The sequence below is a fragment of the Phaseolus vulgaris genome, chromosome 8, assembly GCF_051622355.1.
Source record: "Phaseolus vulgaris cultivar YP4 chromosome 8, ASM5162235v1, whole genome shotgun sequence".
NCBI classification, from domain to species: Eukaryota; Viridiplantae; Streptophyta; class Magnoliopsida; order Fabales; family Fabaceae; genus Phaseolus; species Phaseolus vulgaris.
In genome coordinates, this window is record NC_143505.1 from 19,087,996 (window position 1) to 19,110,328 (window position 22,333).

Genomic DNA, 22,333 nt, shown 5'->3' on the forward strand with positions numbered 1-22,333 from the left:
ATTAATCTTAGGGACATTTGCAATTACTATGAAGAACCAAGTCATTAGAAGAAAAATTCCCTTGAGACTAGAAGCAAATATTGTGTAGTTACTATGACTCGAAATGATTCAACATCTGATGAAGATCATCTATTGCTTGCGATATGGGATAACCTGGATTTTTTTTGCTACACAATTTTTTATTCTCTCTCAATTATTTGACTCATTCATTTTTAATCAAATTAACTCAAATCCCTAAGGTACTTTCTTTCTCATCACAATCTTAATTACACATTTTTTTTCTTTGTACAATTTTTTTTTCAAATGATGTATTGCATTTTAGGAAAAGTAGATCTTATCAAATTAAATCATTTTTAAGATACATATTTGATCATTTATTTTTCTTTTTAATATTTTATTATTTATTTTTTGTCATGTAATTTTGAGTATTCAATCATGTAAATATTTAATTTGTTAGGTAATCTAAAAAACTTATTCTCTCCCATAGAGGTCTAAAACATCCTTTTCAGACTCCAATATGAAGTCTGAACCATGCATATCAAAACAATGATGAATAAAGCTTTACACTACATGACACAAATTACACGTGAAAAATATTCATACATATTACTTGTTGGCTTCCCTAAGTGCATCACCTTATCAATCTATGCCTTAACAAACTTATTTGTGCAAAATTAACCATACAACATTCACATATTAAACAAATATAGGAAAACAAAAAAATTCAAACGCAACAAAACAATGTTCAAAGCCTTCTACATCATCACAATCCATAACAGTTTTCTAAGTATTGATCCCAAATATTTTAAATAGATTAACAGTTTCCACTTTGCTTTCACATCAACATAAGAGATTTGAGGCTTTTGGAAATATGATCTTTATTGTATTCATTAAAGAAATATCTCTATTATTAATTATGACAAGAGAGATAATCAACTCTCAAAAGAAAAATTTTAAGTTTTTCAAGAGCCCACATTAACTTCTTTTCATGTTCAGATGCAAATAAAACAAATGCAACAAAGAAGGTAATCTAGTGGAGATTACACCAACAATCTCAAATAAGGACATCCTATAGTTGTTAGTTTTGCATGTACTATTCATCAAATACTATGTTAAAAGAATTCAATAATTTCATTGCATCAAGGTGTGAGCAAGATATATCTACCACCACATATTTGTACTCTCATTGAACCTACACATATACATGTCTTTCAAGTGACACTATTAGTTATTGTATTTTGATTCTATGGCTTTGATTTGTTTTATAATTGATGACTTTTACGGCATGTGCAACGCGTTTGTCAGAAGTAATAATTGTCTCTAAGAACGGATATCGACCCCACAAGGAACAACAATGAATTATCGAGTACAATATTCTCTAAATATAACAATAAAACAATAAAAAGAGTTTAGAGTTTTGAGTTGGTTATGTTGGCACTGATCAATAAGAAAACAAACCAAGAATTAGTTACTTCAATTGGAAAAATAGGGATTAAGTTTCATCTCTCTCACTCTCATGTATTTTGATTAGTATGTTAAATATTTCCTAAATATCTATCTCTCGCATACTTATAAAAACAACTTAGAATAATCACACTCAGACGTTAATGGCAATTAACATTTCAAGTCTATATCTAACACTCAAATATGCTAAGTATTGTTGTTTAGGTCTGAACCCTAAAAATACCTCTCAGTCAAATTTAAGATTCTCAATTTGTCACGAAAATTAAAAGTAAAACCACAATACCAATAATCAATAAAGAACTGAATATTAATATATAAGATATCACCTCAATACATAAGAGTTTGAGCAGATTACTCCCAGTTCCAAAGGGTAGAATTAATCACGCATACTTCTAGCACCTTCCATTCTTCCAATTGGGTTACAATTCACTTTATGGTGTTTTCCTCTTAATCTGACACGCTAGGTTTGAGCCTCTAGCCCCCTATTTATCCTAGTTTTCTAGGGTTAGGTCGCTTCTTGTGCCGTGTTAATGGACTAAGGGATAAAACATAAAAAAATGTCCAATATTTCTTTGCATCTTTTTCCATTCTGAAACCTTCCTGCTTTCTCTTTTTAACTCAATTTTTTCTCCTTTACTCCAAATCTTCAATCCTCCCTACAAATTTGCAATTAACACCAAATTTGGAATAAAATGCTCTTATTCAAATAAAGCTCATAAAATATATGAAAAGGTATAAATTCATAAATTAGAAATTATTTTATATGTACATTAGCAATAAATCTTCATAAGTGTCTATATTTTAATATGAAATATTACTAAAATTAGACACTTATAGTAATATGTATACCTTACCATATACACGTGTTTTATGGTTGTCACATTTAATGTTAACACAATATTTCTAAGTTTGACCAAACTCTTTGTCATATAAAAAAACATTAACTTCTTGTTATGTGTTAATCTACCAACATATGAATGACCTAGCAATGTATTTGTTAAGTTGTGATTATGAGAGGAACAAACTAATTTCACAATTCATCATTCACCATCTTTCACGGATTTCTCTTGTAACCTAAAATGACACAAATTTTTCCTACTTCCACTAATAGTTGTTTCTAATTCCTACTTGTCAATACATATGTCTTCCTTCCTCAAAACACATTTATTATATTTTACTTTAATATGACAATCATAAATCAAAGATTAAAAACAACACATCTTGTCCATTGTGACAAGTCATCCTAAATAACAAAAACATTAACAACACAATACAACATTATATACGTTGATAAATTCATCATATGAAAATAATCATATATATTATTTATCTTTTGAAAAACCAAATTAAAATATGTATTTTGAATTACATTCCTACATACATTATTTACTTTTCACAATATCTAATATTTCACATTTTGAATTAAGTATTCCAGAAAGCAAATAATATAGCCAAATTTAGAGTACATAATGGAAAATCTACAAATCATATCATATATTCTGAATTAGGTGTTTTAAAATAGTGTAATATATATTATATGTTCTAAATATTGTCATCCAGAAAAATGACCTTACTGTTCCGGAATGGTTTATTTGAAAGTCAAAATTCTTATTCCAAATAATCCAATCGAGAATGCTTATGTTTTTATACATATATTCCATGTTGTGTGTTTCAAAAGTTCATTTCTGGATTGGATGAGTCAAAAACTTGTTAACAAGAAAAAAAAACTTTGTTTATGTTACTCAACCTTTTGCACCTATCAAAAGTTAACCAACTTTAAATTATCACGAAAACTCCTAAAATCCTTAAACTTGTAGCAATAAAGTACAAACTTACAATAGACTAAAGAAATAAAACGATAGCAAGAAAAGTTACATATGAAGGGCACACCACTGAAATAAAGAGCAGAATGATAATTTTAAAAATTATGGAAGTATAGGAAGCAAAAACCCAGCAGCAGTGTACATTATGGCAACCCATTCGAAGTCACTCTAATTTGGTCCATCTGGCTGTTTAGACCTTACCCTCTTGACGACAAGCAACCCATAATCTATTGTTTAACATAAATAGGGACTAATGCCAATGGATATACGTATTTAACAATTTCCAATTTAAAAGAAGGCTTTTCCTTTTCAATCCCTGAAGAAGCCGGGGTTACACCTGCCATTGTCGTAATGCAGTTACTTGCTTTTATGACTCAGAACCTGTTTCCCGGAAGCTACCATATTTATACAATTCGTTTGAAGATAACTTTGAACAAAAACAAAATTCAGGTATATTCATTGCCATTACTATATTAAATAAATGTCAGAAACTGAACACCACAAAACAGCTTACAAATGTTGTTATAGACTTACACAAGATCTTGCAGAGCAGTCACAATTTCTCAAGAGAAAGCTGCTCCGAACTTAGAAGTATATGCAAAAGAAGAGTCGGTTATAGATTTTTCCCTCATAGCAACATGTCAGGATGAATTCCCCAGGTGGGACAGGTATTCATGTTACAGCCCATAACGAGCCTTAGTCAGCAAAGTTTTCAGTCATATTAGACCAATTAGAAGTATTCACAATAACAAAAAAACACTAATACACTGTAAAGCATCCCTAACAACAAAATGAAAGACCCTGAAACAAAAATGCTCTCTAATCAAAATAGGCTACGTCAAACTTCAATGATTACAAATTGCTGCACTTGAAACTGCTGGAACTTTCCTGCTCTGAAAAACATTCATAAGAACAGGATAGTTAATTTTAATTAACAATTAAAATATATTAAAATGAAAAGCAAACTGTATTACCCAGAGGCAAGCCTAAATAGAATCAGTGTTTCTACTACAGCTCTAAACAGCTTTGTTGTATATTCATTTCATAAATTGGCAAATTTCCACATACAAAGGTTTATTTGTTGGAATTAAAAGGTTCATGTGGAAGAGAAAAGGAGAAAGAATACTTCAACAGTATTCTAGACCAATAAGGTGTAATGGTGTGATACGAATACTAACACAAGGGTCCTATTTATATAATGTTGGATTATCAGGATAAAAGTATCCTCAATATTAGTTAGGAAAACAATATCTTTAAATTTTCCAATTCATTTTAGGATATTTTTATTTCCTTATTTTAAAGAGGTTGATTATTAGAAAGAGGCGATGAGAATGTAATTTGTGTGGTGGTTGTTATCAATAAAATAATTATTTATTTCCTCAATAAATTAATATCTGAACTCCTAAGTTTGAAAGTTCTATTTCTGCTGTCACGTAAACAGTTGTCACCGTCGTTGTCCAGTGCAGTATGGTGGACCAAAAAGGTGCACGGGCAATCCGCATAGCTAACAAAGTCGTCAAGCACAACCATCAATATCGACGCATGAACCCACACTCCTAGCTCCAACAAGGATCAAACTCCCATCGTTTGGCTCATAAGACCAATTGTTTGAGGTGAAATCTATCTTTAGGTCCTAATGATCTTTCCAAATGTGGTGGGTGTCTAACAGTTTGATTGCCAAAATTATCTGCAGTGGAGCCAGTACTTTGGATGATTTTGAAGAGACGGTCAAGATTAAATCACATCGATGGTGGAGGACCAAGGTCAAATGACTCTAATTTTGGAATTTGGGATAATTAAGTGAAGATTCACTAATCATGACTTGGACGTGACATTCTATGGTTCCCAAGATATTGATAAATTTACTCATATTGTGCAGATTTTTGAATTGACACGTAGTAGTGAGGCAGATCATTCAGTGTTTTACTGTCATATTTCTTGAAAGTGTGTTTATCCTATGATTTATGTTGATGATATTGTTATTACAGGAAATGATATAATTAAAATTACTCAATTAAATAAGTATTTATTTAATCACTTTTATATCAAAGATTTGAGCTATCTAGAGTATTTTCTTGATATTGAAGTGGCACAAACAAAAGGTGTCATCATTTCGCAAAAAAAAATATGCTTGATATTTTTGAGGAAACAGGCATGAAAAATTGCAAGCCCATTAATAGTCATATGGACTCCAATCAGAAGTTAATGAGAAACCAAGGTGAACTTTATATAGAGAAGGTTGATTGGAAAACTCATATATCTTACTATAACAAGACCTCATCTTTGTCATCTAGTGGGAGTTGTGAGTCAATTTATGCAAAACTCCCACATTGATCATTGGAATGTTGTGATTAACATTCTTAGATATGGAAAAGGGGACTCGAGACAAGAAATATTGTACGAGAACAAAGAAAGTACTTAAGTCTTAGGATATTGTGATGCAGATTGGGTTGGTTGTCCCATTCACACGAGATCTACCACAAGATACTATGTATTCCTTGGAAGGAACCTTGTATTTTGGAAAAGTAAAAAACAAAATGCTATTGCTTGATCTAGTGCAAAAGCTAAATATCGATGACATGTGAACTTGTGTGGAATAAACAACTCCTTCAAGAGTTGAAATTTTGTGAAAATGAGTGGATGAAGTTGTATTGTGACAACTAGGCAGCTCTTCATATTGCTTCCAATCCGACATTTCATGAGAGAACTAACCATATCGATATTGACTGTCATTTTGTTAGAGAGAATTTGTTGTCCAAAGATCTAATCACTGAGTTTGTTAGCTCTAATGAACAACTCAGGATTTAATTTATATGTTCTAAGCTTGGTGCATATGATCTATATGCTCCAGCTTGAGAGGGAATGTTGAAATATAATTTTATTTTCTTTTTTAATTAATTTTTCTTTTGTGTACCCAAATTTAGGGTTAGGGTTTTATACAAGTGAATTTCCTTTTCTTTGTATCCTACATATACATCAATAAAAGTACAACACTGTAGGTTGAATACATTGTCTTTTAGTCCACTCATTTGTTCAAGTATCCTATTTCTTAATATGTTTGTGCTTACAGTCTCCCTAACAAACATCGAAGCTTTATTACTATCATTGATGCAACAACATATCCTAGTCCAAGAAGCTATGAAAAGTGAACATTGGACTCGAGCCATGAGACAAGAGATGAATGAATTAGAAAGAAACTCAACATAAGAGATTGTTGACAAAACCAAGAGACAAGTGTTGTAGGGTGCAAATGGATATTGATAGTCAAATATAAAGCAGATGAGACAATAGACAAATTTGAAGCCAAATTGGTAGCAATGAAATACACCCAAACTTATAGAATAGACTATGAAAAGACAAATCTAATAAAAAAAATGAATACAGTTTAAGTTGTTATTTCTCTAAAAACTAATTTAGTTGGGACATACACCAGTTGTACGTGAAGAATGTTTTAGAAGAAGTGTACATGAAGATTCCTCTAGGTTTTGAAACTCATAGTTGAAGGAATAAGGTATGTCTCCTAAAAAAGGCCTTATACGATCTTAAACCGTCTCCAAAAGCATGGTTTGAAAGACTTATGAAAGCAATGATTTATTTAGGATATAAGCAAAGCCAAGGAGAACGTACTTCATTCATAAAACACTTCATTACAAGTAAACTCAATATATTGCTAGTCTATGAAGATAATATGATTATTGCAGGAGATGATGATATAGGGAAATTGGCTTTAAAGGAAAAATTGACAGCCCAATTTGATATGAAAGATATGGGAAAACTCAAGTATTTTCTAGGAATAGAGGTTGTTTATTCAAAAAAAGGAAATTTTCATCTGCCAAAGAAAATATGTATTTGATCTCCTCAAACAAATAGGTAAGCTAAGATGTAGAACCTTAAGAACCAAAAAACAAGAGAGAGCATCTCATTTTAATGCAGAAGCAGAATTTTGAACCCTTGCTCAAGGTGTGTATGAAGGACTATGAATGAAAATCATAATTGATGACCTTAAAATAAATTTTGACATTTCTATGCAATTATAATGGGATAATAAGTACATGACAAGACCAAACATGTTGAAATTAGCAAGCGCTTCATCAAAGATAAACTTTAGATACCGGACACTTTCACTAAGGTTCTTCCGAGGGACAAATTTCAGGATCTTGTAGGCAAATTGAGAATGATTGATATTCATTTACCAATTTGAACAGGAGTTTTGTAAATAGAGGATTATTAGGATAAAAATATCCTCAATATCTCCATAGTAATTGGAAGAAAAATATTTTTAGAATCTTCTTTCATTTCAAGATATTTTTATTTCCTTATTTTAGAGAGTTTGATTGTTACAAAAAAAGCTGATGAGAATATAAGTTGTGTGATTGTTATCAATTATATAATTCTTTATTTCCTTACATAAGTTCAAGTGATACTACTATGGTATACTAGGGGGAGGAGGATAAGGGACCTCCTAAACAAAGAACTAAAACAGAAAGCAACTAAGAGAAAAGAGAAAATTAATTGAGCAAAGCTTCCCAATATAGGCCCAGCAAAAACATACCTTTTGAGAATAAGATTCAATGGAATACAATTTGACAGGTTTCAAAGTTCCTTTGAAGTATAGATAAATGCCTGCGGATTTGGAGTTTTTCCTCTGAACCTAAGGAGCTTGATAAGAAGATAGTCATTGTCTCTAACACTCTAGCATTTTGCATAATATACCCTACAAAATCCAGCTCAGTTTCCAATCCTTGATATTCTCTTAGGCAAAACGTTTTGAGATGTAAAAGGCATTCAGGAACAAGCAGTGGATGGCTCCATCGTGACTCTTGTCCCTTTGCATATTTTTGTGATTCCTGCAATAACACACCAAATGTTCTCAAATAGAAGTTAAAAAATAGAAAATAGAATTCACTTTTCAACTCAGCAAACCTTGTTAATCATAAGAACTTCCAGCTTGTGGGAACGTTGAAGCAAGTTTGCTAACAAATCCCATGAATAGCTTCCAAATGAAATTTCCAGCTGGATTAACTTGTCAAACACCGGAATATCAATGGCAGAAGCATGCTTCAAACACTGCATATAAAAGTTACGAGAAAAGAATATTTAAAAAACAAAAATAAATGGAGTTTAAAAAAACTGACACCAACCCAGGAAATCATTACATTCAGTCAGAAAATTAAAACCAAAATTAAACTGACAAGTAACTAAAGCAAGGAAAATAATAGAAGGCAAAGGTCTTCCTATGTTTCTTTGGCTTGTAGAGAATTGTCTTACTAACCAAAGCATAACTTCTACTTCAATTTCAATCTCAATCTCAAAGTCAACAAATATTTAGCACCATTTTGAACAATAAGAAAGTATGAGAATTTTTCTGAAATTGCCCAGAGTGAGATTACCAGGTGACAATACAGGCCAACTTGTCCCATCATCAGTCCGCCATGGTCACCAAAATAACATAAGAGAATGGGACAAGAATAGAAAACTTCTAAATAAAAAAATAAAAAAAACAAGGCTTACCCTTTTAGTCCTTATATTAAGGGCCAAAAATCAATTTCATCCCTCAGATTTTAAAAACTTCAATGTCGTCCCAATTTCTTTTTTAAATTTTATTTTGGTCCCAACGTTTTTGAAAAAGTTAAGTGTGATCCTAATTTTTTTAAAACAATTCAATGTGGTGATCCTAACTTTTTTAAAACAATTCAATGTGGTAACAATACATGTAATTCAATGTGAAGTAGCACAATCACTGAGGTAAATCTGTTTTAATGAGGGCAATCTAACCGATGGAACAAGATTGAATTGCTTTAAAAAAATTGGGACCATATTGAACTTTTCAAAATTCTTGGGACTTAATTGACTATTGGCCCTAGTATAGGGACTAAAAAGGTAATTAAGCCAAAAAACAACAATCTTGTTTGTTATTGCTACTTCCAAGTCTCGTTTATTACCTTCACAACTTGTAGCACATAATAGTTACATAGAATCTTATAAATATTTCTATACAAAATAAACATATTTTCTACTATTTTGGGTTTTCCAACCGAAAATGCCCTATGGGCTGATCAGCCCCGACCCATTATAAACTCATTTTGGACTGGTTCTAGGTTGGTGGGTTGAGTTCTATAAACCCTGTCCTTCTAAAAGTCATTCCTATTACGAGTTTCACCCAACAGTATGCTCCAAATTATAAGTATCAGGATTACATTATAATCAATACATTACAATTTACGGACAAATTAGATAACCCCATATCCTATATACACTAAACATATTCTAATTGAATATTAATAATTCAATTTCCAACACTACCCCCTCAAGCCCACGAATAGGCATTCTACATTCCTAGCTTAGATATTATTCTTCGATAAAATGTCTAACCACCTCAATGAGATTAGTTTCTTCATATGTTGAACTGGAATCTAGGTAATGCTAATTGCTGACTTATTATCAGAGTAGAGATTCATAAATCAATCCTATTTAAACTTCAAATCTTCAAAAATAGTCACAAGCCAAAGAACAAATACCTTGTGCCATATCTTAAACAATAGAACAAGCCACTATATTACACCTTTTACTACTCCAAATTACAAGGTGTCATTCAAGAAAGTACAGTACCATGATGTACTGGTTCTCAAGTTAATGGCTGAACCTACATAATAAGCATCAGTATAAGCTTTAAGAGTTGCATTACCATTCCTTTTAAATAAAATTACTCTTGCAGGAGTTCCCTTGAAATACTGCAAAATTCTTTGAGCTGCCTATAAATGATCACCTCTTAGGTTATGCATAAACTGAGTAACCAAACTTACAAATGCAATGTCCAATTTAGTATTAGGCAAACTAATCTGCAACAAATGCTAATACATCTTATTATCTGTCATTGCACCATCATCTACATTACCCAAGTTATAGCTCCAACCTATAGGACTACTCACAAGTTTACAATAGATACCATTAGTTTATGCAAAACCTTAGCAACCGGACTTGCACTATACCTCTAAATTGACAAATTTACTTTATATTTTACTGAATAAACCCATTCAGAACGAAGAGAGTTTTTTCTTCAAATAATTGACAAACATGATTTATTCTTCTCCAATACCTTGATTTATTCAATAGAGAGGTCATGATTATCCTTAACTACTGGGATTACTGTTTCATTTTGAGAGGCTGAAAAATCATAACCTGGAATATTAGAATTTTTCATCTGATCCAATGTACGAGAGTTGGATTGGCCTCTTGGATATGTATCAGTTCAGGGATGACATTTAACCATCTTTTCATACACCAAATTCTTTCCATACCTACCATTTCTAGATCCAATTTCAGGTGGTGCTTCCTTGGAATCAAGTTAGTGGCAATTTGATTTGAGCTAGCAAGATCAAATGCTTCAAGTTGAACCCCTAATCACCCTAACATGCTAAAGTTTTAAAAGAAATACAGTAAGTTGTAATTTAGGGTTAGGCCAATTCTGGTTGTAATTTGGAACATCTATTTTTTCTGACCCACTAGATGCCTACACAGCCAAGAGAAGAACAAAAAATTGTGCAATTCTTCCCCAAATCATGATTCTTGCAATAATCTGATTCATGCAATTCATAGTGCGATATGAACACCAAAATTATTCGCTTACCAATTCATACCGCCCATCAATGACCCCACATTCATTCCCTTTCACAAACAACTTTAAACTATAACTCTCAAGAAGCACAGTTTTCCCTTTAAAATGAACAATCAAATTATTAATTGCCACAGAAAAAAAATGGGAAATCAAATAACCTTTACAGAGAACAAAAAAAGAACCTCGAAGGATGAAGAACTGAGGTCCAAGAGCTCAAAGATGACTAAAATACACAGAAAATAGCATGGCCAAGAACAAAGAAATTGAGAACTCATTTATGCCAAAAGGAGACTCTAATACCATATCAGAATAATATTTGAGCGAATCGGTTGTGCATTCCTGATTCTATTCATCTCAATAAATAGTACAAAATTCTCTACGGATGGGAAGATTTACCATTTACAACAAAAATAACAAAGGTATTATTCTAATTCCTATGTCCTAATTTGACTCTATACTAGAATCCTTATTAATACAATTAATAGGCAGATTCCAGATTTCCTGTCATTTTGTATTTCTACAATATAAATTGGAAAAAATTACACATTTTTAGGCAAGAAGATTCCTATGCTAGCAGTAATATCTCAGGCAAATCCTTGACAAACAACAACAATCTTGGGAAAATAAAATCCTTCCTTCATGGTCAATACACGTGTACTTGTAGCCTTTATGAACCAAGAAGTAGCTAATAAATATGCATTCCTTTCATATGAATTCAAATTTGAAGGAGTTGAAAAGACGAGAAGAAAGGATAACAAGCACTAGTGACTTGAAATCTGGAATCTAAGCTTTGAGCATTCTATGGAATTTGATTGTCCAAGATGCTGCAAGAAGTTGTTTGATAAGAAGGTGACAGCTGGGACAGCATAATCCTAAAACATACGTGGTAGTTGGGCATTAAAAGTGTGAAATCTGTTTCAATTGACCATTCTGATGATGGGTATGGAGACAAGTCTACAGGAGATACCCAGCCGAGAAAGCCAAGAGGTGAAGTTTCTGAACTCTCCACTTGCCCCTGATCAATTTGAACTGACTTCAGAGATTTCCCATTTTGCAGCTCTGCCATAAACTTAAACTGTTCGAAAAGTGCATCTGATGTATAGCCATATAGGATACAACCATGTGAACCTTGTATGAGAACCAACAATGGTCAAGAAGTAACAAGAATCACTGATGATTCAACTACGGCTGGTCCCCAAACATCAATGACCATATCTTCCATAAAGAGGGAATGCAAAGAGCTTAACCTAAACATGTACAGAGATCCGTCACTTTTATTTGGTAATGAAATTTTACACGGTTGAAGATTTTTCAAAGAACTCATGATGAGGATATCTGCAATGGCATATGGTACAGGTACAGTGTTTACTAATGAGCTAGTGATGTCCGGTGTAGTGAGTGCAAGGACAACTGACTGACAGCTAGAACAAATAGGGGAAGCTGTATTATTATATAGCAAAAAATGATAAGGAGAGAATGGCAAATAGGGACTGGGGGCAACAGCTCTTCAAAGGACAAGATTTCAGAATTCATGCAGTTCATCCTCAAAATTTAAGTAGGCAGTGAAAGGGAGAAACTCAAAGGAATACATGACCATCTTGAGCAAATTTTGTGACGATGATCAGACTTTTAGTTATGTTAGGAACCAAATGTTACTTTTTTAGAGAGTGAAGTGTAGGATTGTAGGGAAGATTGGAATGATGTCGAATCAATTGGTAAAAAGGGAAAACCTTTCCCAACAGAATTTAATGTGTCACTCAGAGGTATTGTGCAGAAGGCTCCATGGATCTAAAATAACATGGTGCATGGGACCCAAGTTCAAGTGCCAGGCCAAGAGGAATTTGTCACAAAATCAGTAAGTAAGGCATGAGGCATCTGTGCAGAAGAGGAAGGGATGGATTTAACCATAGGAGCCTGTGTGTTGGCACAAGGATGAATATGATTTGATGTGGCAGCTTCGCAATGAGGAATATTGGCATAAATTGATGACGCCATGAGAGTAGCAAAGGAGGCAGCGGTTGAACATACTACCAGCACATGTGTTGAGCTCATCATAACATTTAGAAAGGTAAAGCCAGTGAAAACATAGTAGCACCGTGACCTGCTTTGTGGCACATCTGACATTGGATTGAGCTACAACCACCAAAGTGTCATCCACCTCAGCCACGAGCTCTTCCATTACAAGTTACCACCACCACTCCTCAAAATTAACTACTATTATTAGGATCAACCAGAGGGAGGTGATAGGCATTTGTTGACAGGTTAGCCACTAACAGCTGAACACCAGAATGAGATGGTGCAGGGTAAAAACATGGCTGAACAAAGGATGAAGGTTGAACATCAAAATGTGCAACATTAACCATCCAAATGTTCATTTTAAATCATGGGTCTAGCACAAAGAGAAGTCACTCCATTTCAGTCATTGAGAGGGTTGAGAGAGGCCAACTGAAATAGCCTCAAAATTATTGCAAATGGCCAACAATGAGTCCTACCAGGGGTTTGTGCACAAGAATTCTTAGACAAACTTGCTCATTACTTAATCATTTGAATCTCTTAAGTAGAACTGAGTGGAATTTGCATGCATGAGCACATGAAAATGGCTATGAATTTCATTCCAAACAAGCCTGGTAGGAGTGAAAATTTCCAGCAATGCAAGCTAAGATTGAATTAGAAAGTTGAAGTTCATGCCCTCTAATTACTGGGTCAATTTGTTGTAGTCACTACAAGATGTTTTTCCAGTGGAAAATGACAGGAATAGTGTGGTGAGAGAAGGTAATTAGTGAGGTTGCAGAGATTGAAATTTTGCAGAGAATCATATGGTGAGATAAAGAGAAGGGAATTAATTTTGTATAATCCATGATGATTGGTGAGGATTGAAAGAAGCTCTATGACATTGTAAGAAGATAAGATGGATATTCGTATGATTGAATCCTTGTGTGTTTGAACATAACCAACGAACACATTATACTGTACAATATATTATATAGAGATGGGCCTAGGCCATATATTGAAAATACATTTAACACTCCCACTCAAATTGGTGCATATAAATCATATGCACCAAGTTTCTTACAAATGTAATCAATTCTAGGATTCCGCAATGATTTGGTGAAGACATTTACCAACTTACCATTGGAATTAACAAACTGAATAGTAATGTCTCTAGATACAATCTTTTCACGAAAAAAGTGACAATCTATCTCAATACATTTGACCCTCTTGTGAAATACTAGATTTGAGGCAATATGAAAAGCAGCTTTATTATCACAAATGAGAGACATTTGTGTAACCTCTCCAAATAACAGTTCTTTAAGAAGTTGTTTGAGCCAAATAAGTTCACAAGTGGTAGAAGTCATATCTCTATGCTTTGCTTCTTCACTAAATCTTGCCACTACTTTTTGTTTTTTTTTTCTAAGATATCAAGATGTCACCAATAAAGACATAATATCTAAAAGTGAATCTCCTACAAGTTAGAGTCAGCCCAATCTACATCTAAGTATCCTACAACCCAAGTATGATTATTATGTCCATATAACAAACATTTTACAGTAGCTACTTTCATGTACTTTAGAATGCGAACAGCTTTCCATTGTCTTACACATGGAGAATTTAGAAACTGAATACCACACTAAAGGCAAAAGAGATGTAAGGGCAAGTGACTATGAGATAATTCGATTTTCCAACCAATCTCATATATCTCTCGAGATTTGAAAGTCGCTCCCCTTGTCTTGGTAGAAGTTTAACACTAGGAACCATAGGTGTGTCAAGGGGCTTGGAATTCATTAACCCAATCTCCCCTAAAATATCCAAAACATACTTCTTCCAAGAAATCATAATTCCATTGTGCTACCTCAATTCCCAATAAGTATCGAAGTTTACTAAAGTCTTTAGCCTGAAAAATTATGACAAAGGTGTTGTTTTATCCGTAAAATGCCATGATAATTGCTACTTATTATCAGAATAGTGCCATCCACACAACCAAATGGATAACCCAAACCCCAAAATGACAAAAACACAAGAATGGTCAACCTCATTCCATCTCATACCAAACTATTAAACTACTACACTGAATCTATCAAACCATGCCTTGGGAAACTTTTTTATATCAAGCGGGAATATTCCCCCTAAGCAACAAAGCTAGGAGGTTGCTACACATAAATTTTCTCCATCAAATCACCATGGTGGAAGTCATTTTGACATCCAACTAATAGAAGGGCCAATGTTTAAGACCAGTCACAACTAAAACTAATTTGACAAAGGTCATCTCAGTGACTAGAGTAAAGGTGTCACCATAATCTATCCCAAAGATTTAAGTATAACCTTTGGCAACCAATGACCTTTAAGTTGATCAATATTGTTATCAGTGTCAACTTGACTATAAAGACCCATCGACAACCAACAACATATTTCCTAACAGGCAAAGGAACAAGATCCTAAGTACCACTATTCTGAAGAACAAACAACATCAAGCATGAAATGTAAGAGGAATGATTACAAGTGGAATGTGTACATTTATGAAGTGCAATAGGGAAGTCATACATAAGAGGCGGGGCAAGAAGGGATGAAAGAGGTGGCATCAGAGTACATTTAGAAGTTGGCACAATGGAAGACATAAATGTTGTCAGCAATGACAAACCTGAAAAGGTGGCACAGGTGGTGGCATCAAGAGTAATCAAAGATGTCGATGGTATCAAAGACAAGGCATGATTGTAGGGCCTAAGATAGCCTTCTAGAAGGTATAGACTTAAACTCAAAGTAAAGAGAAGACTCAAAGAAGGTGATATCAACGAAGATCAAATAGCATAAAAGGGGGTTGAGAAACATTAATACCCTTTTTGAGATCTAGGGTAACCTAAGAAGACACACTTGTGAGACCCATATGGCAGTTTATCAAGTCCAAGACTAAGATTATGAAAAAAATAGGTAGATCCCAAGACTCAGGAGTTAATGGGAGGAGAGGTTGATGAGGGAACAAAATAGCAAGAGGAAATTGGTTGTTAAGGACAGAAGAATGCATGTAATTGATGAGATAACAAGAGGTGAGAACAACATCACCCCAAAAGTGTTGAGGAACATGATCGTGAAGTAAAAGAGTTTGAGTTGTTAGAATAAAGTGATGATTGTTATAGTTTGCCACCCCATTTTGTTGAGAGGTATATGCATAGGAATGTCAGGTGAAGAATACCATGGGAGGACATGAAAGTCTGAAAGGGATGGAAAAGGTACTCACGAGCATTATCATTGCAAAAAGTACAATTAGAAACACCAAAATGATTTTTAACTATTATAAAAAGATTGAAATATTGGAAACAACTCAAAACAATTTTTCATTGAAAATAATCAACTTCATCGAGAATAATCATTAATTGATTACAAAATATTGCAATCTTAAAGTAGACCTATCAGGAATCGGTCCACAAATATCTAAGTGAACTAAAGCAAAGAATGGACAAGGGTCAAATCATTTAAAGTTCTTCTTATTAGTCTTTTCAAAAGATGAGGCCCAAGCCCAAAGCCCAAGCCCAAGAAGGCCAAAGCCCAAGAAGTCCAAGGCCACGCATTAAATAAAAGAGCATCATTTGAATTAATTTTGTATAGTTGTAGGAGGTGTGAATAGTTAAGGGGGGTGTAGACGCATTTTAGGAGGTGCTGAAAATAAGAAGTGGGTCACACTTACTTCATGACTAGGTGGCACCAATTTGCATTTGAATTTGGAGGGAACTTTGAGTTTCATTTGTGTTTCATTTCAGCCCTCTTCTATTATAAATAGAGAGGTTGGGCTCTTGTAAATTCAGATTGGATAATTGATATAGAGAAACTCTACTCTTTTGGAGAGAGAATTGTGTGAGATTTTGATCTCTTAGCTTAGTCTCATCTTGTGAGCTTTTGGAGAGCTTCAAGTGGCGGCTTCCTTCACTCATCTTGGAACTCCATCACCAAGTGGCGTGAGCAACTCCAAATTCCATTCCAGCGGTCTTCAATCACTTAAGTTTCATCTTCTTTCATCTCCATTTTCATTTCCAATCGGTAGTTTAGCTTGTTCTTCAATTTCTACCGTTTATTCTTGTTCTAGGTGCTGTTTTAAGTTTCTATTCAGTTTATCTTGTTCCTTTGATGATTTCAATCGGTAGATTCATTTCTTGATTCAATTCTGTCCAGTTTGTCAGTTTACACATTTCAATTGTGCTTCTATTTGTGTTCTTGCTTTCCTTTCAATTCCGCCAAGTGTTTGTGATAAGGACATGGCACTCATGATGTATATGAGTTTGGCTCTTCATTTGGATGGCATTGTCCTCCATTGATTTGTCCTTAAGCCTCCTTAAAGTGTTGTTTCTTGTTAAGTGTCTATCCAACTCATATCACACCTTTAGGAAATGAACTACGACTATGTTTTCTGAATTGACATGACTCACAACAAAGTAAACAATTCCACAGACGTGGTACAAGGTGTTAAAGTTTGATAAGGCCAGGATGACCCAATTTTGCAAGGATGACAGAAAGTGAATCTACCATCAAGCCAGCATGAGCATATGTTCGTAGTATATAAAGGCCATGATCATGAGACTCACATGTGGTGTCAATCCTCCATCTTGAACTTTGGCCTTGTAAGAAAACAAAATCTTTGTAAAAGAAAGAAGACAATTGAGTGAGATGATTAAGGGATAATAAATTAAATGAACATCCAAGGACATAGAGGAGATTGTCAAGGGAGAGAAAAGGAAGAAGATGGACAATACCAACACCACAATAGAGGGCACAAGAGCCATTGACCATAATGACAGAGGGTAAAAGACAAGAAGTGGAAAGAGACAAGAAAAGAGACATATTACCAGATATATGATTGGTGGCACCAAAGTCAAGGACTAAAGGACCGAGAGGTAGAGTGAGTGACACCAGCAAATGAGGTGTTTGTGTACACAACAGAAGTAGTGGAACTCAAGGCCTAACATTTCTCATAACATTTTAAGAAGTCATGTAAGAAAGTCGAAGGTTCAAAACTATTAGATGAAGGGGCACCAGAATTAGGTTGAACAAGGGCAGCTTGAGCAATAGTAACCAACCGAACAGGGAAACCATATAAGGCATAACATTGGTCGATGGTGTGACCAAGTTTGTGACAATGATCACACCAGGGAAAACCTCTACCTGGTTTGCAAGAGAAATTGTGGCCATCACACTAAGATACTAAGGCAGAGGAATCACGACAGAAGTAGGAATGTTAAGTGATAACTTGCATGATACACACAACAAGGTGGCCCTTGCAAAGTTCAATGTGCACACAGTCAAAGACTCCAAAATCTAATCATGAATTGAAGAATACTCTTTAGGAATCCCATACAACGCCATCAACATAACAATGGTTTGGCATTGCTCGATTTCCTAGGTAGGAGTGGCAGCAAGAGGCAATAATTCATTGATGTCGTGTAGAAGACCATGAACCTTTCCCAAGTATTCAGTCATGGGGCTATCAAGGCATCTAGGGCGATGATAGTTAGAAGATTATGGCAAACACACATAGAGGTATTAAGTATCATTTGTGCACAGTAACCAGGCTTGCTCCCAAACCCTAGGGGGAAGGATGAATAGTTGACTTAAGAACACAACAGACTTGGACATCAACTTTGGACCATCGAGGATGATCTTTTGAATCAATTGAGGTTGTTGTCTAGGTGAGATGATCAATAAAATCTTGTCCCTCAAGCCTAGCTTGATATCAAAGGCCCAAGTCTCATAACTCGTGTCATCTAACTTGTCAATGGAGAGTGGGACATTGACATAGTAAGTGAAGATTGAGGAATCAAACCTAGAACTAGTAGAAGTCATGGGCTTGTGAAAGAGAGTGAAAACAATGGTAGGAGAGAGAGAAGTTCCTACAAGAGAGAAAAAAACCACCCCCAAAGAGAGGGGAACCTTCAAACAATTCAACCAAGAATGCGGTACCAAATCAAAGAGAGGAGGTTAGGGCAAGTTTGGCGTTGGTACGAACCACCAAAAAGGTGGACAAACACATTGCCATGAATGACTGTTGGTGGTTGATAGAGAGAGAAGTTGTGCAAACACGTGTGCATGTGCAAACACGTCAGAGCTACGATGACTATGACTCCAACGACGTTGTGGTCGCCTGGGCAAGGCGACTCAAGCAATGAGACCACCAGTCAGAGAGGCAGTCACGGACGGTAAAGACAATGGCCAAAATCTCGGGAAAGAGAGGCACGGTGAGGAGAAGGCCGGAAATTAGATAGAAACACAAGGGGTCCACCAAGAGGGCAAGGATTCACTAGGCTCTAGATACCATGCAAGAACATAAGATGAATATTCATAAGGATGAATCCTTGTGCTTGAGCACAACCATAAAATGAATCCTTGTGTTTGAGCACAACCAATGAACATATTATGTGTAGATTGTACAGTATATTACATAGAGATGGGCCTACGCCCATATATTGAAAATACATTTAACAGATACCATGTTAGGATTTAGTGTGAGAAAACTGAAAGAGAGGGTAATCTGCAATATCTTTTTCTAAATGAAATGTATTCCACTTGATTGAATAAGTGCTGCACAGTATTTATAAAAGCAGAATGCTTGCAGCACAAGCTTAGCTGTATGCCTGTATGATATAAGAAGCAACAACCTTCCTAACAAGCTAACTGGTCTAGCAAACTTAACAATTATAATACTAGATTACTCTAAAACCTTCACTCATACCAAATAACAAATTATTCTATAATAACTGCCTCATACAAAACAAATACATTAATGAAGTTCAGTATTTTTGTATGGTGGCCCCGGTTGCATCACAAAGAAGGGAAGGCACTATTAGCAACTCCACAATTGGTAGAGAACATTTGTTACGATTGATTTGTAGTTTGGATCCAATTGTAATACATGCACGGGACTTGAGTCTCACATCAGAAGTATGGGATTCTGGTGTGGGGTAGACTTATGACACTCAACAACTGCATTAGTTACCTTTTGAGGTGTGGTTCTCCCAAGGTTCTTTTCGACTTCACTATTGAGACACAGAGCACCTCAATAGCAGGCTATATCCAATGATTGTATAGGGAGCCAAATTTCCTGTTGTAATAATATTGAAACCCAACTTTTTCTTCAACAGCACCTACTTTGGGACTTAAGTTAGGTACCCTAAAACTAATTTAAGAATTAGAAGGAGCGCCACATGAAAACAGTTGCTTCATTGAAACTAACATTAGGTCTGTAACACTGTTTTACCTAACTTCAACCCGTGTTTGCCCTAGCTCTGTTTCATTTTCAACCCCAGAATCCGTATTACATACAACTCAGTCGCTTTTTAACCTATACATCTTATCCTTCTATTGATGAGGCGTCGCAGTCACCTGCAGCTCTTCAAAACAATTGTCTGTGCACATATCCCCCTCCTTGGGATCTTTCTCCCTCCCAGTTCATGTGTTTTGCTTGTCTAACGTAAGTCCTTTTTATTTCCACTATTAACCACTACGAAAATCCCATTCCACTACCACATCCAAAACAATATACCAATTCAGTGCAACACCATGTTATTTTGGGCAACAAATATTGAAAAAAACAACGCTAATTGCCACCTATATCTATTTTCTCAGAGTAGCAATAACTCGTTCATAATCTCCACAATACATCCCATATAAACACCAAATTCAATGCAACATCATGTTCTCTTATGCAAGAAACAATTAAACTCAGAATGAACCGTGAGTTCAAGAAACAAATTGAACCAAAAACAAACAAATATACACATGATGTATAGTATTTAACTAAGGGTAGGGTGGAGAAGCGTCGTACCGCCACTGTACAGGGAGAAAGGGAGAGGCACCTAACGTGAGAGAGCACTTGGAAAATGAGAAGCATGGACTTGAGGCACCTCTCCTTCCAAGAAAACCCAATTTTGGCACGCGACAAGTGTTTCAAACTAAGCTCGAAATTGCCCTCGGCACAAACGACACCTCCGCAGGCATCGTTGTAGGTGGATTCCAGCACCAAGTCTTCCAGCGCAGGGCATCCAGAGAGAAGCTTCACCAGGTAATCGTGGCACCCGAACAGAACCCTATCCCCCACGTGCAAAGCCCTCAGCAGAGGCAAGCGCACGGAGAACGAGGCGAGCGCGTTGAGGAACACGCCGTTGAGCTTCATGGCCGAAACCGTGTCGCAGTTGAAGAGGCGCCGCGGAAGCGCCACATAGCGCGAGAGCGACAGCGACAGCTCCACGCACTCCACCCTCCGCCTCGCCACGTGACATAGCCACGTGGCGATGTCGCACGCGGAGGAGTTCGGGTTCGCACACCGGAGCCGGAACCGCTCGATTGCCGGCGCGTCGTGCAGGAGGAGCACCGAGTACACGAACTCCGCAAAGCCCGCGGAACCGTGGCGGGAATCCGGAGAGGACTCGTCGTCGAGGTCGAGGACCGACACGGCAGGCCACAGTGGGCGCCACCGCTTCGCGAGAATGCCAGTGACCACTGCCTGTTTGGTTGAAAGGAGGGAGAGGATTTGGAGAAGGAGGACGTCGGGGAGCTGACTAATTCTGTCGTCCCCGCCGGGTAGCGACCGTTGCTTGGACGGTGGTTGGGAGGATTCCACCATGGGTCGTGATGGTGGGGTTAATTGGAACAAGCGAAGCAGCTATTGTCTAGTATTGTTGTTTTCTGAATAAGAATTGGCACTTTGCACTGCACACTTAATACTTCCAGTGGCCACTCTAGCGGTTACAATTGTTTTTTTCTCTAACTTTCCTTACCCCATTCCTATTTTTTTGGTTTCTACCATCACATGTCACCCTCATTCATTGCTATTTCTCCTCTATTTCTTCCCTTTTCTTACTCGTTTCTTATTTTCCTTTTTTTTCTCTAAACTTTTTCAGTTTTTTTCTTACAACGGATATACTAATTTTGCTCATAATCTGACTTTTTACTCTGCTGTCAAATATTACTGTAAAACGTAAACATGTTATATTCTTTATATTATTATTTCACCAGCTTGCATTTATGGAGAAGCTTTGAATATGCGTTAGAGTTTACAACAATTTATACGCATATTACTTCATTGAATAATAGTGTTACTTAATGATAAGGTCAAAGATCAAGTTCAATTACTGAGATGGGTTAAAAAATCTTAGTACAATTGTGATTTTCTCAATATTGAATTAATTTCTAACATTTACAATTAAAAGAAAATATTCAGATAAGTAAATTTTATATCTTTAGATACATAATAAAAGAGATTAACATCTTCTACCTAGATTTACATGCTACTTATCTTAATTTTTCATGAGTTCATAAAAGAAGTCTTAATTTTCTTTAAAAAAAAAAATACTAGCTACCCAATTCATGGTTCCACCCGGATGATACATCAAATTTGACCTATAGTACAAAGAAGTTATTGTTTTTTCAACTCATCCCAACTTTGACAAGTGAT

General features: G+C 35.5%; 1 protein-coding gene and 1 pseudogene across 1 annotated transcript; one reads left to right on the forward strand and one right to left on the reverse strand.

The window, feature by feature from the left end:
* Positions 1-3,715: 3,715 nt before the first annotated feature.
* LOC137824203 (putative FBD-associated F-box protein At5g56440) lies at positions 3,716-21,762 on the reverse strand. Its single transcript, XM_068629725.2, has 4 exons — positions 20,705-21,762; positions 8,211-8,354; positions 7,840-8,134; positions 3,716-4,180 (listed from the first exon to the last, which is right to left on the reverse strand). The coding sequence occupies exons 1-3, from the start codon at positions 21,500-21,502 to the stop codon at positions 7,856-7,858; spliced, it is 1,221 nt and encodes a 406-aa protein (XP_068485826.2). The 5' UTR covers positions 21,503-21,762; the 3' UTR covers positions 3,716-4,180; positions 7,840-7,855.
* LOC150025489 (secreted RxLR effector protein 161-like) lies at positions 5,442-6,143 on the forward strand (annotated as a pseudogene).
* Positions 21,763-22,333: the final 571 nt, after the last annotated feature.